Raw genomic sequence first — 17,451 nt, forward strand, 5'->3', positions numbered from 1 at the left:
GCCTCCACCATCAGGTTCAAGAGGTAAACCTCAGGGTCAGTCCCAGGGCCAAAAGAGGACCTGGGGGAGGAAACCCACAAAACAAAATACTAAAAGCCTCCTTATGAAGGGGCGCCCCCGCTGGCTCAAGTGGGGGGGGGAGGCTTCTACAGTTTTCAAGGGTCTGGCAGGAACAATGTCAAGACAGATGGGTGGCTTCCTCAATTTCTCTAGGTTACAAACTAGAGTTCAGAGAGTTCCCGTCTCCTTGTTTTCTCAGATCAAACATTCCGAGAGATCCAGTGAAAAAGAGGTTCTCTTTTTAGCTTTGGATCATCTATTGTCTCAAAGAGTGATATCGGTGGTCCCCTTGGAAGAGCAAGGATTAGGGTTTTATTGAAACCTTTTCACGGTTCCAAAACCAAATTGGGATGTCAGACCCATTTTAGATCTCAAAGATCTAAACTGGTTTTTGAATCTTGTTCCTTTCGCATGGAGTCAATCCGATCAGTAATCTCCATCCTACAAGGGGGAGAATTTCTGGCGTCAATCGACATCAAGGATGCTTATGTCCATATGCCGATTTTCCCCGCTCACCAGAAATTTTTACGCTTTAAGGTAGAAAATCTTCATTTTCAGTTTGTAGCTCTGCCTTTCGGTCTAGCTACTACACCTCAAGTGTTTACGCAGGTCCTGGCTCCTCCTTTAGCCAGTTTAAGGGCTCAAGGTATAACAATACTAGCCTACTTAGGCGAACTACTCTTGATAGATCAGTCAGTAGCTCGCTTAAACCAAAGTTTGGTCACCGCAGTCGGCTACCTGGAATACCTATATTGGATTCTCAACCTAGAGAAATCCTCCTTAAACCCTTAAGGAGATTGCAGTATTTGGGGCTGATCAGAGATACAGTTCAGAAGAAGGTGTTTTTGCCCCAGGAAAGGATCGGTTCCGTAAAGGAACTGATTCAGTTGGTCAAAACAAAAAAGAACCCTCCTATTCGACTTTGCATGAAGATGGTGGCTTCTTTCGAGGCCATTCCTTATGCACAGTTTCTTCAAGACTGCTGCAAAACAGTATCCTATCAACTTGGAACAAGAAGGTCCAAGCTCTGGACTTCCCAATGCGTTTATCCCTCAAAGTGTGTCAGAACCTCAATTGGTGGTTGATATCCAAGAATCTTCAAAAAAAGGAAAATCCTTTCTACCAGTTACCTAGAAGGTGGTAACAACAGATTCTAGACTTCTGGGCTGGGAAGTAGTCCTGGGAGAAGCATCTGTCCAAGGGAAATGGTCCAAATCAGAGATGACCTTGCCTATCAATATTCTAGAGATTCGGGCAGTACGCCTGGCTCTAGAGGCCTGGACGTTCAGACTACGGAATTGTCCTGTCAGGATCGAATCTGACAATGCCACAGCAGTGGCCTATATTAATCACCAAGGGGGCACGAGAAGTCGTGCGGCCCAGAGAGAGGTGAATCATACTCTATCTTGGGAAGAAAACAACATTCCGTGCCTATCAGCAATTTTCATTCCAGGGATAGAAAATTGGTAGGCGGACGACTTGAGTCGCCAACAATTGTTCCCGGGAGAATGGTCCCTTCACCCCATCTTTCTGTCAGTATGTCAAAGAGTGGAGTTCCAGACGTGGATCTGTTTGCATTCAGGTTCAACAACAAGATTGACAACTTGTGTCAAGGACAAGGGACCCGATAGCAACAGGGGAACAGATGCCTTGGTTTTTCCATGGGATCAGTTTTCACCGATCTATGCGTTCCCTCCTGTTCTGCTTCCGCGCCTTCTTTGCAGGATCAAGCAAGAAGGGAAGGAGGTGATTCTTGTGGCCCAGAAGATCTCGGTTTGCCGAGATCGTAAAGATGGCGGTAGGGGACCCTTGGATCCTACCACTGTGGCCAGACCTTCTCTCGCAAGGTCCGGTATTCCATCCTACCTTACAAAAAGCTAAGTTTAACGGTTTGGCTATTGAGACCCACATTCTGAAAGACCGTGGGCTGTCAGCTTCAGTAGTTTCTACTTTGGTTAATGCTAGGAAGCCGTCCTCTAGAGTCATATACTATAGAGTCTGGAAGGCATATGTCTCCTGATGTGAATCCAGGGGTGGGCACCCCAGGAAATATGTCATAGGTAAGATCCCTGAATTCCTACAGATGGGATTAGAATTGAAGCTGGCCTTGAGTACTGTCAAAGGCCAGGTGTCGGCCTTATCAGTATTTTTTCAACGACAACTTGCTTCACACTCTCTGGTTCGTAACTTTATTCAGAGGGTAACGTGGATTAATGCTCCAGTTAGGTCACCCCTGAACTCTTGGGACTTAAATTTAGTCCTGTCGGCATTACTAAAACAGCCTTTTGAGCCAATACGAGATATTCCCCTGGTCCTCTTGACGAGGAAAATTATTTTCTTGGTTGCCATATCTTCTGCAAGAAGAGTATCAGAGTTGGCTGCTCTTTCTTAAGAGCCATATTTGATTATTCATAAGGAATAAGGTTGTATTGCGGCCTCATCTTAAATTCCTACCGAAGGTAGCGTCAGGTTTTCATTTAAACCAGGATATTGTTCTGCCTTCAATTTTTCTAGAACCTCTTTCTGTGGAAGAGAGATCACTACATTCTCTTGATGTGGTGAGAGCGGTCAAGGTCTATTTGAAAGTGACCGCTAAGATTTGTAAAACAGATGTTTTGTTTGTGTTGCCAGACGTTCCTAAAAGAGGACAGGCTGCGTCAAAATCTAATATTTCTACATGGATTCGTCAAGTGATCGTTCAAGCTTATAGTTTAAAGAGGAAAATTCCTCCTTTTCATATTAAAGTGCACTCCACCAGGACTGTTAGTGCTTCTTGGGCAGTGCATCACCAAGCCTCCATGGCTCAGATCTGCAAGGCCGCAACTTGGTCTTCAGTCCATACATTTACCAGATTCTATCAAGTAGATGTAAAAGGTCATGAGGATATCGCCTTTGGGCGCAGTGTACTGCAGGCTGCAGTAGGCATCCTCTAGTCTCTTGGTGCCCTACTTTTGTTGTGTCTCCCTCCCTTCAGTTGACATTGCTATGGGACATCCCACATAGTAACTACTATGGCTCTGTGTCCCGTGGTGTACGATAAGAAAATAGGATTTTTATGACAGCTTACCTGTAACTTCCTTTTCTTTGAAGTACATCACGGGACACAGAGGTCCCTCCCTTCTTGGTATACAAGTGTATTGCTTTGCTACAAAACTGAGGAACTCCCAGCAGTGGGAGGGGTTATATAGGGAGTGCACTTTTTGTCTTGGTGTGTGCCAGTGTCCACCATCTGAAGGTGACCTATAACCCACATAGTAACTACTATGGCTCTGTGTCCCGTGATGTACTTCAAAGAAAAGGATTTTACAGGTAAGCTGTTATAAAAATCCTATTTTTTTTTCTTCCAATATTTTTTTTAAACATTTCCTGTACACAAATATATTTAGTATTATGTCCAACCTTGCTAAGCATTTCTATACATTTTTTTTAGGACTTCGAAAAACATGAAAGTGTGGATTTCACTCCTCAAAAAAAGTCCTTCATGAAATTAAAAGATTGCATTGAGCTTTTTACAACTAAGGAAAAACTAGGTGCAGAAGATCCATGGTATGTTTTAGAATTTTCCTATAAACACCATATTTTGAAAATTGTCAGAATCATGTCAAGCAGACTGAAAGTCTGTGGTGTCTGATTTGGATTTATAAAAAATGAATTTTAAAAGACATTTACAGTTTCATTGTATGTTTGACATGCATAAATGAAAACAAACTAAGGCAAAACGTGAGGTGAACATTTCCTCCAATGTTGGTATTTCAGTAACTTTACATGTCCATTTTATGTCACAATCTGTATACAGCAACAGTTTATTAAAAAAAAAAGTAGCTTTTATTATTTAAAAATAAGTCTTCTGCAAGCAAGAAGAATTTCATCAGGCTTTTCTCCCCTAGTGATCAGACTGTATATTACAACTTTATAGCAAGCCACAAGGTTAACTGCACAGGCACCAGAATTTACATGATTATGCCATCCCTGAATCTTAGTCCAGGAATTAGATTTTGACCTTGGATAATACCTGATCTAATATACTAGGTTCAATTTATATATGTTGTTGTCTTTCAGCATAAAAAAATAGATGAAAAAACCCTCTTTCATGCACTTTTTCTTTCCTGACTGTGCAAAACCATTAGTCAGGTTAGGTGATTCTAGCAGCCATTTCACCTGTTTACAAGCAGGGAAGTAAATAGAGCAGAGTACCTCTCCACACCCTCCTCGCCAACACTGTACATCCCTTTGAGGCCACTTCACTGCACATCCCTATTACCGTGCATCCCTTTACACCTACCTTAGACCCTCATTACAGCATATTCCTCCACACCCATCTCATCAACACAGCAATCCCTTTGCAGCCACTTGGCCCCTTTGGTAGCACCTCCCACCGGAAATATCTCACTGCCTTTTCGCAGTGCATCTCATTGCAGCCATCTCCCCTCCTTATCACAGCACGTCCCTCTCGCCAAACCCCTTCCCCCATTGCAGCACACCCCTGTACTACCAATGCGCCAGGCCACAGCGCCTCCTCCTTCACAGCACTGCTCTAAAGTCTCGTACACATGATGACGAATGATCATCTTTTTTTTTTTTTGTTTGTTTGTATGATAGTCTCATATCAAAAATGAAGCAGTTACGAAAATTCTCGTACACCGGAATACAACTTCGGAAGTGATGTCATGTATTGTATTGTAATACATTCTTTCATTTCCGAGCATGCATATAGTCTTGGTCTACCAATTTTTTTTCAGACAAATAAAGTACTGATTAAACAAAAAAAAACGATTGTTCTGGTATCATACAAGAAAAATTTTAATGTTTGTTCCTTCAAATAATTTCAGAAAATTTGTTGTTGATCGGCTCTCAAAAGCTGTGTAATAACGGTCAGATTAATTGTCAGATCAATAGCTTAGCTGTATTTTTCGTACGATTTTTTTATCGTGTATACTAGGCATAACGCCCAACCTACCTCCCTCATACCCACCTCACCCACTCCCACCTCCATCTCAGCACCCTCCTCACGCTTACCTCTGTCCCTCCCATTACAGCATAAACCACCTTGCCCTCTTTGGTCACAGTACCCCCCCACCCTCCACTCACTTCACCTAAAGTAACATATAATAAATATATATATATAATTTTTTTTTTTATATATATATAATATGTGGAGAAAATGTAATTATTTGAAATATGTATTTTGTGAAAAATTACTCTTTTTTTTAAATGCAGGAAATAAAACACATTGGCCTCCTTGGAATTTTCAGCTGTCACACATTTTTGGTTGTTCTGTTGCAGTTACTATACTTTGACTTTTAATCCTCAAACATAAAAAAAGTAATGACAAGTTGATCTGCCAGTGTTTTTTGCGAGAGAGGGGAAGCTGGATCACATCATCACAGCGTTTTTGAATGTGTAAAAAGATGAATTTAAAGTGACATCAAATGGTATCCTTATTCTCTAAAAAAATTCATTCAAATACACTAGTTAATGGCCCTGTAATCTATTTTTTATTAAATAAATTCTAACTGTTTTTCTGCCCCCTGCTTCCAAGCCTCTCCTTCCTCCTTTTAGTGAGCAGTTTTGAAGGTAGCAGCATAGCAAAGCAGCAGAAACTGATTTTGTACAGGTGAGGATGCATCCGTCATTACAGTCAGGTAAGGCTCGCTTGACACTAGCCTGACTTCAAGGACGCGCGACTTTCAGTGTAACTTTGGAATCCGACTTTGATGTGACTTTTTACACTCTGTGGCCTTGAAGTGGTATCAAAGTCAGACCAAATAGTGCAGGAACATTTTCTAAAGTCGGAGAGACTTGTGTAGTATCGGTTAAGAAGGCTCTCATAGGGAAACATTGAATTTCACTGGTCATCCAACTTGGGGTCTCACAAGTCGGATCCCATGTCGCATCAGCGTGAACCAAACCTAAAGATGGCAGATCTCGTTGACTAGTCACTGCAAATCATATCAGTGGCATTCGGACATATTCATAAAGTATTAGAGCAAAGTCTGCCAGCTTCCCAAACAGCCTTCCACTGTACTGCTCACCACCCGATATATAGAGTGACCACAATGCCATCAACAGGATACAAGGCATTTGTCAGACTCATTGCTTCCAGTATATTGTTCTCAGCAGAGGCTTTCTTGTCTGTGCTGGATACTCTGCTTCAATGGTAGTGAAGGGCTTTTTAACTTCCTTCATGGATAGAATTGTTATATCAAAAGTTATTATTGATATGGGCTGGTTCACACCAGATGCTTACCATTGTGTTTTTAAATCCCATCCAGAATGCATGCACCTGCCCTTAGGGCTCATTTACACCACAACCTCTGCTTTCACTGTGCATTTCTGAATGCATTTTCAGTGCATTTGCAGTGTGTTTTTTGGAATATTTTTTTCATTTATTTGAATGTATTTTCTGTACTAAGTTGCATTTACATGCATTTGCCTGCTTTCATGCACGTTTGCAGTGCATTTGCCGGCGTTCATGCTTATTTGTAGTGTGTTCCTGTGCAGAAAAATGCAGCATGCTGTACTTTTTTTAAACGCATATAAAAGTACTGCAGTGGTGTAAACTAGGCTCATTGGAATACATTTATTTTTCTTGAATATACATTCATACTGCGCTTTTTCTGCATTTAAAAATTCACATAACCACATCTGGTGTAAATGAGCCCTTAAAGTGGCATGATTTGCCAGCTGATGGGATCTTTATGGTATATACACTACTGTGCAAAAATTTTAAGCAGGTGTGAAAATTGCTGTAAATTAAGAATTCATTCAGAAGTAGAAGCTTTAATAGTTTATATCAATTAACAAAATATAACTTAAATGAACAGAAGAGAAATCAAATCATTATTTGGTTTGACCACTTTTTGCCTTTAAAACAGCATCGATTCTTCTAGGTAAACTTGCATACAGTTTTTGAAGGAACTTGGCAGGTAGGTTGTTCCAAACATCATGGAGAAGTAACTACCAATGTTCTGTGGATGTAGACTGCCTCAAATCTTTCTGTTTTTCACATAATCCCAAACAGAATTAGTGTTGAGATCAGGACTCTGGGGGCCAAACCATCACCTCCAGGACTCCTTTTCTTCTTTACACTGAAGATACTTCTTATTGATATTGGCTGTACAGTATCTCATAAAAGTGAGTACACCCCTCACATTTTTGTAAATATTTTATTATATCTTTTCATGTGACAACACTGAAGGAATTACACTTTGCTAGAATGTAAAGTAGTGAGTGTACAGCTTGTATAACAATGTACATTTGCTGTCCCCTCAAAATAACTCAACACACAGCCATTAACCACTTCAGCCCCCGAAGGATTTGCCCCCTTAATGACCAGGCCATTTTTTGCGATACGGCATTGGGTCGCTTTAACTGACAATTGCGTGGTCGTGCGACATTGTATCCAAAAAAAAGTATGTCCTTTTTTTCCCCACAAATAAAGCTTTCTTTTGGTGGTATTTGATCAACTCTGCGGTTTCTATTTTTTGCGCTATAAAGAAAAAAAGAGTGACAATTTTGAAAAAACTGTATTTTGTACTTTTTGCTATGATAAAAATCCCCCCCAAAAATAAAAAATAAACACATTTCTTCATCAGTTTAGGCCAATATGTATTCTTCTACATATTTTTGGTAAAAAAGCAATCGCAATAAGCGTATATTGATTGGTTTGTGCAAAAGTTATAGTGTCTACAAAATATATATTTATGTCATTTTTATTATTTTGATTTTTTTTTACTATTAATGGCCGTTATCTGCGATTTTTTTTTTTTTGGGACTGGGACATTGCAGCGGACAGATTGGACACTTTTGACACTTTTTTGGGACCAGTGACATTCATACAGCGATCAGAGCTAAAAATAGCCACTTATTACTGTATAAATGTCACTGTCAGGGAAGGGGTTAACTCTAGGGGGCGATCAAGGGGTTAAATGCATTCCCTCACTTTATGTTCTAACTGGGGGGGATAGGACTGACTGGTGGAGGAGACATATCGCTGTTCCTACTTAGGGGAGTAGAGACAGATTGTGTGTTCCTACTGACATAACCGGGATTTGTGTGTTTACACACACAGATCACTGTTCTGGCTCTGTCAGGAGCAATCGCGGGTACCCGGCGGACATCGCGCCTGTCGGCCACGCGCTTCGGCACCAGGGACACGCAGGTGCACTCCCCCCGTGGCGCGCGCCTGCCATGTCGATTTTAAATAGCCGGCGTACCACGACGGCGATTCGCGCAGCCGTGCCAACCTGCCGCAGCTGGTCGGCAAGTAATTAAAGCGGAGTTCCACCTATTTAAAAGTCAGCAGTTACAAAAAATGTAGCTGCTGACCTTTAGTAATCAGACACTCGCCTATCCCATGGTCCAGCGATGCGGGCTCACGAAGCCCCGCTCCTCTCCGAGGCGCCGACATTCTAATTGTGGGCGCCAGGCTGTGGCTTCACAGCCGGGCGTGAGCCGCGCTGCACCCTGTGAATGGACGGCCAATCTTCAGGGACGTTTGCCCATTAAAACTGGGTATCTGCTCCCCCCCCCAAAAAAATGACAGGCCAAATGTGGCATGTCAGGGGGTCACCATCACTTAAAGCGGAAGTTCAATTTTTGGGTGGAACTCTACTTTAATGTCTAAACCGCTGGCAACAAAAGTGAGTACGGCTCAAAGTGTCAATATTTTGTGTGGCCACCATTATTTTCAAGCATTGCCTTAACCCTCTTGGGCATGGAGTTCACCAGACCTTGCACTCCTCCACCCTCTGTTTGAGGATGCCCCAGATGCTCAATATGGTTTAGATCTGGAGACCTGCTTGGTCAGTCCATCACCTTTACCCTCAGCTTCTTTAGTAAGGCAGTGGTCGTCTTGGAGGTGTGTGTTGGGATCGTTATCATGTTGGAATACTGCCCTGCGGCCTAGGCTCTGAAGGGAGGGGATCATGCTCTGCTTCAGTATGTCACAGTACATGTTGGCATTCATGGTTCCCTCAATGAACTGGAGCTCCCCAGTGCCCGCAGCACTCATGCAGCCCCAGACCATGACACTCCCACCACCATGTTTGACTGTAGGCAAGACGCACTTGTCTTTGCACTCCTCATCTGGCTGCCACCAGATGAGGTTCCAGTAATCCATATCCTTAGTTAGCTTGTCTTCAGCAAACAGTTTGCGGGCTTTCTTGTGCATCATCTTTAGAAGAGGTTTCCTTCTGGGATGACAGCCATGCAGACCAATTTGATGCAGTGTGCGGCGTATGGTCTGAGCACTGACAGGACGACCCTCCACCCCTTCAACCTCTGCAGCAATGCTGGCAGCACTCATACGTCTATTTCCCAAAGACAACCTCTGGATATGACGCTGTGCACGTGCACTCAACTCCTTTGGTCCACAAAGACGAGGCCTGTTCTGAGTGGAACCTGTTTTGTTAAACCGCTGTATGGTCTTGGCCACCGTGCTGCAGCTATATGGCAATCTTCTTATAGCCCAGGACATATTTATGTAGCGCAACAATTCTTTTTTTCAAATCTTCAGAGAGTTCTTTGCCATGAGGTTCCATGTTGACCTTCCAGTGACCAGTATGAGAGTGAGAGCGATAACACCAAATTTAACACACCTGCTCCCCTTCCACACCTGAGACCTTGTAACACTAACGAGTCACATGACACTGGGGAGGGAAAATGGCTAATTGGGCCCAATTTGGACATTTTCACTTAGGGTTGTACTCACTTTTGTTGCCAGTGGTATAGACATTAATGGCTGTGTGTTGAGTTATTTTGAGGGGACAGCAAATTTACACTGTTATACAAGCTGTACACTCACTACTTTACATTGTAGCAAAGTGTCATTTCTTCAGTGTTGTCACATGAAAAGATATAATAAAATATTTACAAAAATGTGAGGGGTGTACTCACTTTTGTGAGATACTGTATGTTTGGGGTAATTTTTCTGCTGCAGAAGAAATTTGGGGCCAATCCCACACCTTCCTGATGGTATGGCATGATGGATAAGTGTCTGCCTGTATTTCTCAGCTTCGAGGACACCAATGATTCTGACCAAATCTCCAACTCCATTTGCAAAATTGCAGCCCCAAACTTGCAAGGAACTTCCCACCATGCTTCACTGCTGCCTGCAGACACTCCTTATTGTACCGCTCTCCAGCCCTTTGGTGAACAAACTTCCTCCTGCTACAGACAAATATTTAAAATTTTGAGCACCTGCTGCTTTTTATCTGCACCCTAGTTCTTAAAGGGGTTGTAAAGGTAAATTTTTTTTTTTTTTTAAAAATAACAAACATGTTATACTTACCTTCACTGTGCAGCTCGTTCTGCACAGAGTGGCCCCGAACCTGGTCTTCTGGGGTCCCTCGGCGGCTGTTTCAGCTCCTCCCCGCAAGCATTAACCACCTTAATGCGAGCTCCCTCGCATGGTGGTGAGTGCTTGCGGGCGCGCTCCCGTGATACAGCCGGCGACTATAGCCGCTCGCTGTATCACTCGGCCCCGCCCCCCGGCGCGCCGCGTCATCGGATGTGATTGCCAGCAGCGCGAGCCAATGGCTGTGCTGCTTTCAATCCATCCACTGCAGCCAATCAGCGACCAGGCTGAGCTGCAATGAAGATGACGAGAACGAGCAGCGAAGATTCGAGGCGTCAGGTAAGTAAAACGGGGGGGCTGGGGGCGGCGGTATTGTCAAAAGTTTTTTCACCTTAATGCATAGAATGCATTAAGGTGAAAAAATTTTTACCTTTACAACCCCTTTAAGTTTTTTTATGCATAGTTGAATCGCTTAGCTTTGTATACATGTTGGAGGCCACTTCTGGCCAGACTTCTTGGGACAGTAGATGGGTATACCTGGGTCTCTCTGGTTTCTGCCAATTCTGTGCTGATGGCACTGCTGGACATATTCCGATATCGAAGGAAAGTAAGCATGATGTGTCTTTCATCTGCTGCATTCAGTTTCTTTGGCCGACCACGGCATCTACAGTCCTGAACGTTACCTGTTTCTTTGTGCTTCTTCAAAAGAGCTCGAACGACACCTCTTGAAACACCAGTTTGCTTTGAACTCTTTGCCTGGGAGATACCCTGCTGTGCAGTATAGGTGCCCTAAGACGTGTTACTGTGTTCATTCTTGCCATGGTGTATGACCTGTGACATGAAACTGTCCTTTACAACCTCATCTTAGTAGCAGACTTTGGCTGTTCCTCACCCAGTTATAAGCCTCCTACACAGCTGTTTCTGTTTCAGTTAATGACTGTGTTTCAACCTACATATGAAATTGATGATCATTAACACCTGCTTGGTATTATTGTTTAATCATACACCTGACTCTAATTGATAACATTGCATAGTTTTTGTGGATTCAATGTTATCTTGATCTGTTTTTATTAGGTATTGTCCTCACTGCAAAGAACATCAGCAAGCAACCAAAAAATTAGATCTGTGGTCATTACCTCCAGTTTTAGTGGTACATTTAAAACGCTTCTCTTACAGCAGATATATGAGGGATAAGTTGGATACACTTGTTGATTTTCCTGTATGGTATGTAAATGTTTCTTTTATCACTGTACAAAAAAATTGTATTTTAGCTGTAAACATAATTTCATGTAAAATATCTTAGCTTTAGACTGCAACACCGATCGGTGTATTCTGACGGCAGGGAAATATGATCCTCTTATCTACCTCAAATATGCGGATGGGCAATTGGGTACATTTTTTTTATTTAACCAGTGGGTTGAAGGAAAAACTGACCGACTCATCTATGGGCTGCTTAACCCTAGCTACTAATAGGTAAGGAGTTACATCCAAATCCATTTGTGAAGAGAATCTTTAAAAAAAAAAAAAAAAAGGGTAAATGTATAAAAGATATAAAAAAAAAAAATCAATAACTAAAATCGTTTGGGCTGTCACGTTCCTACTTTTTCTCTCTGTTTACATTTCCTGTCATAGTTTTCCCTTTGTTAATGCAAATTTTCAAGTTTGGGTTGTTGGTGCCCATTTCGATGTGTTCGTTCCTCCTGTGCATTGCCCATAATATACAGTAAATGAAAAATCCAACTTAAAGAGTGGGACCCTTAAAATGGCTCCTACATTGGTGCATACCTGGAAATGCAATAAATAAATAAATACTGTTTTACCCAAAAACCTAAATATTAGGTTTTTGGTGGCCTGCCCTTTAAAGGAAATTATGTGGGTCACAGCATACTCTTTCAATTTATAACATCAACAGTGAAAAGGCAGTTCAAACACTGGTTATTTTTGACAATCCAATATAAGCTTACTTGAGAAATCTCCTTTCCTGTTGTGAGTGATGCCTGTCTGTTAGCCACCTATTTCCACAACTTCCTGAATTCCCTGCATGCTTTGCAGCTTCTCCCCTCCTGTTTGCTTTCAGTTTCCAAGGACAACCCATGGTACTTTGGTGCCAAGTATTCGCCATACAATGTGGAAATTAACCACTTTTTCCCAGGGCAACGTCATACGATGTCACAGACTTTCAGTGGTGATATCTGAATGATCCCTGCAGTTACAGGCACCATGCAGATATCATTTTTCTCAGCCGGTGATTCCATGTACCATAAGAACAATCATAGTGGCTATTCAGCCGCTTGATTGTGCTTACAGGCAGTGGAAGGGGACGTCCCCCGCAGCCCTCCGGTGCTTATACCAGCTCACGCGTGTGACCGGCGAGCTGGAGAAGGAATCTACCAGCGCCGGACGTTTACCATAGAGAATCCTGCGGTCCAGATGGCCTCAGAAAGTCTCTATGACTTTTTGGAGTCCGAGCACGATGTTATGATTTCGCGCTCGGCCTCTGCAATTGAAAAAAATGCCCCTGCCTTAGCTGGGAAGCCGAAATTATGTTTTTCTTTTCGTACATCATGGGATAGTCAAACAGGAAGTCCTCCCTATATAACTCCTCCTACACAAGAAGGACCTCAGTTTTTTTTCGCCAGTGTCTGTATAGTGGAAATGATCACTGATGTGATACATGTGCTATTGGAGGTCTGGACAGTTCTATTTAGACTTCATTTGGATCCATTCAAAAAAGCTGTCAGCCAGTGGATGGTACTCGAGCCTCATTGGAAGGAGAGAAGATTCCTCAAGGTTTTGCCTGTAATGCGGCCTTGCGGCACTGGACCCTGCACAATGGAACCCTGTGCAGTGTTTGTTCTGACCAAGGTGCTTTCCTGCAGGGTGCTATACAAGTCGAGTGGACACCAAATTAGGGGGGACCCTGTCCCTGAAGGTCTTTTATGACCAAGCTCGCCGTGATGGGTGAAGATGTGACTCCTGTTATGTTTAGAGTCCTGCAGCAGAAATGGTAAGTCTGTATTTATTTTCAGTTTCTTTAAAAAAAAATAAAATCTGACTGGTGCTCTCTCAATAGCCCCTGGGAAGTGTGCTGTTTGAAACATGCTCTGTATACTTCTTAGGAGTTTGGGCTGCCATTTCTTCTCCAGTCACTAGAGGGCGCATGGGCCTATTTCTATATAGGCAGGAAGTGGAGGGGTGGCCATGTGCTCGGCAGATTCAGCTGGCCTCTTCAGACATAACAGCAGCCCATGGATACTACTGAAGTGTGAGTACTTACTATGGGAGAACTATGTAGCCTGACAAGTCATGATTATATACTGCATACTTACTGCTTAATCCGAGGGGCCTGTACAACTGTAAGTCAATACACCCCTAGCAGTGCACTTTAAAGTGGCGTGTCTCCAGAATAATGTGCGTTTGACACAAAACTAGTATGGGGCCTGGTGCAGTTGAACAGGTGCATACTTGCAAACTGGGCTAAAAGCTTATGTTTGTTAAAAGTTTATGCTTGCCAGATGCTTGCTGAAAGTTCATGCTTGCATAAAGTTTGTGAAAAGCTTATGTTACTAAAAAACTTATGTTGCTAAATGCTTTTGTTTGTTGAAGGCTTGTTTGCTAAAAGCACATGGTTTGCTAAAGACACATGGTTGCTAAAAACATGTTTGCATAAGGCGCATAGACTCATGTCGCATAGACTCAAGTCATGTCTGCATAAGCTACACATGTCTGCATAATGTACATGACAATTGTTGCATAGACTCAACTCATGTCTGCTTAAGACACATAGACAAACAAGATATTTGGGGGCACACCCTAAAAGATGCATTAAAGATGGTGCAGCCATAAGACCATACAACAGAACAAAATATTACAGCGCACACATGCAAAAAAGACATTTACCTCCAGCAAGGCTTGTTAAAAACACCTAGACATTTTCAAAAAACATTATAAAAAAATATGGGAATTTGGTCACATCATATTGCTATATGGTGCTTAATCCCACTTACTGCGACAAAGTACCCCATGATTAGTGGGTCCTGCACTATCCATAGATTGGGAGATCCTGCTTCTCTGAACCATGGGAGAAATACACTCCTCTATATGGGAGAATTTGAGGTCTCCACCCATGACACAGGTGGACACTAATGAGAAGTACTTAATGAGGGAGTGGGGTGCTCCGTGAGACATAGACTCATGTCTGCGTGAGGCACATGACACATGTCGCATAGACTCTTGTATGCATGCAGTAGATGACACGTGTCGCATGGTCTCATGTCTGCGTGGGACACGATACATCGCATAGACTCATGTATGCATGAGGTACATGACACATGTCGCATAGACTCATGTCTGTGTAGGCACATGACACATGTCACATACTCATGTCTGCGTAGACACATGTCACATAGACTCGTGTCTGCATAAGGCATGTAAAGCGCGTCGCATAGGCTCGTGTCTGCGTAAGACACGTGACGCATGTCGCAAAGGATTGTGTCTGCGTAAGGCATGTGGCGCATGTCACATACTCGTGTCTGCATATGGCACGTGACACATGTCGCATAGACACGTCTACATGAGACACATTTTGCATGTATATATATATATTTATGGACACATGATGCATTGACACATGATTGCACATGAACGCATGTTTTGCATAAACACGTGCTTACTAGCATAAGCACGTTTGCATAAATGTTGAATAAACACAAGCTTACTAGCATAAACAGGTATAAACAAGGCCAAGGATAAATCCAAGGGAAAAAAAAAAGCTTAACCTACAGACCAGCCCGCAGACAACCAAATAACCTGTTTAACAGTATGCTTTTAAAGCAGGGGTTTAGTCTCCACACATTTGCAAATGCATGCATAAGCATAAACACCTTTGCATGAGCACATGTGTGCATAAATGCATATTCTATAAACGCATGTATAAATATGTGTTTATTTACATTAGACTGTATGGATATGTTTTTTTGCATTTTACTGCATGCGTAAATGCATGAACAGCAAGAATACTTATATACTTGCATGTTTGCATACCTAGGTACCTACATAATGGCATACCTGGGTTCCTGCATACTTACATACCTACGGTGTTCTATATCGGTAGACCAACGTTGTCTAGGCTTGCAACCTTGTGGAAATATGTATTCGTTTTTGTCTAATATAGTTACTTTATTATGTACCTGTTAGACTGGCTAAATAAATCCAAAAGGTAGAGGCGGCCAGGGGAGGCAGGTACAGCGCCCTCGGGTCCAGTGATCTGGCGCTGTTTACATCTCCTGTTGGACCAATGGCATCAGGGGTATCTGAGCCACTGTAGCGCCTAATCTTGGATCAAGTCTGGTTAGTACTTGGATGGGAAACTTCCCAGGAATACTAGGAGCTGGGTTTTTTTCCCTCCTGAGTGAAAGAGGCATCTGAGGCTGCAATGTTTTGAGAGTTTCTCTGACCATAGGTTTTTAGGGCAGTCTCTGAAGTGGTTTGCTCTTTCTTTAGCCAGCAGAAACCTGGTAGGTTAATTGCACCTCTTGGGACTGTCTGGGTCTGCCACAGAGTCGTCAGTCTTTTGCCTTGCTTTGGCTCTTGGAGCAGAAGTTATGGGCCCATTTTTGTGAGACTATTAAATGGTAGCAGTTTCAAAACTGAATAGGGACATGAGGTCTATCTTAAGATCTCAAGCTGCTGAGCATCCTTCTGTTTCAGATAGGCTAGGTCTGTTCAGTGATGACCTCTCTGCAAGAGTTAGATTTTGGGGTCCATAATCAACAGTAAATGCACGTCTTCATGTGGCGGTTTGTTTCCAGGCTCATCAAAGATTTCTGTAATTGCTGTGGAAAGTCTTTTTTTGGTGAATATTCCCTTTCAGTTGGCCACAGCTCTGGAGGGTTCACAAGGCTTCTAGCCCCAGTGCTGGACTTGCCGTAAACACCTCAATACTCATTACCTCAATAATCTTTGCTCAGGAAGCAGTTGATTCCAGGGGTTTCTTCGATATATTTCTGCAGGAGGAAGCTTTGTTTAGGTCGAAGCACATTTCCTACATACAGTCCGACTCCAGGCCTTGGTAGAGGATCATTCTCTCTGGAACTTTAAGATCCAGGCATTGGATTGCCGGAGAGTTCTGTTCCCGTGGTGTTGCAGAGCAAAAATTGATGGTTCATATTCTTCCTTTTCAGGAATTTTGAAGATAATAACCACTGATTCCAGTCTCTCCAGTTGATTTGAGGGTGGCTGCAGTTCAGTGGACTTGGTCCCCACAGGAGAGAATACAGTCCATCAATATCTTGGAACTTTTTGGCCAGTATGCCTTGCTCTGGATTATGGGACAAACCAGTTGTAGGATCAATACATAAATGACCCTGCAGGCATATATATCAACCACCAGGGCGGCACCAGAGGTCATGCGACTCAGGGAGGTGAACCACATTCAGTCTGGGACAGTACAAGCACTGTCTCTGCTGTCTCTATCACCAATACATATCCCAGGTAAAGAATAGTGGCAGGGGGAACTCTGCAGGTGAATCTACTAGATTCCAAGTTCTACAACAAGTTGGGACAGGTGTGTCTGGGACGACAGTCCCACTGCCAATAGGGGTAGATGTACTGGTAACACCTTAGGGACCAGTTTTCCCTTTTTTGATGCTTTCCTTCTGTTTCGGCTTCTGCCACATCTTTTGCGAAGAATAAGGGAGGTGGTAACACTGATATTAGTGTTGGCCAAATTAGCTCAGGATGGCTTGGTACACTGACATAGCGAGTCTTGCGGGGGTTGCTCCTTGGACACTCCCAGTCCACAGGGACCTAATGGTCTTGCGGAGGTTGCTCCTTGGACACTCATAGTCCAGAGAGACCTAATGGTCTTGAGTCCTGTATCTCAGTACTGTTGAGCCCCTGGAAGCCAGATTCTGGGAGTGTGGAGTGGGAGATTTTCTTTTTTTTTTTTTTCTTCTCCAATCGGTAGGGGAAAGATTGGCCTTAAAGCGGGGGTCCACCTATCTATCGTTTTTTTTTTTTTTTTTGAGTTCATTCACAAACTTTTCTTCTCAGCATTACATACTCGCATATTGTGTGTAATATGTCCGCCTGTG

General features: G+C 42.9%; 1 protein-coding gene across 7 annotated transcripts in view; it reads left to right on the forward strand.

Moving 5' to 3' along the window:
• Positions 1-17,451, forward strand: part of USP15 (ubiquitin specific peptidase 15) — a 190,694-nt gene that overhangs the window by 140,242 nt on the left and 33,001 nt on the right. For 5 of the 7 annotated variants that reach the window (XM_073619986.1, XM_073619988.1, XM_073619987.1 and 2 more), the window contains 2 exons: positions 3,491-3,606; positions 11,432-11,581. In XM_073619986.1, the coding sequence (XP_073476087.1) occupies positions 3,491-3,606; positions 11,432-11,581 (266 nt within the window). Of the gene's footprint in view, positions 1-3,490; positions 3,607-5,277; positions 5,544-11,431; positions 11,582-17,451 lie in introns of those variants that run through there. The other 2 variants (XM_073619992.1, XM_073619990.1) reach the window with 2 other exon arrangements.

Source organism: Aquarana catesbeiana, linkage group LG03 (assembly GCF_042186555.1).
Source record: "Aquarana catesbeiana isolate 2022-GZ linkage group LG03, ASM4218655v1, whole genome shotgun sequence".
NCBI lineage: Eukaryota > Metazoa > Chordata > Amphibia > Anura > Ranidae > Aquarana > Aquarana catesbeiana.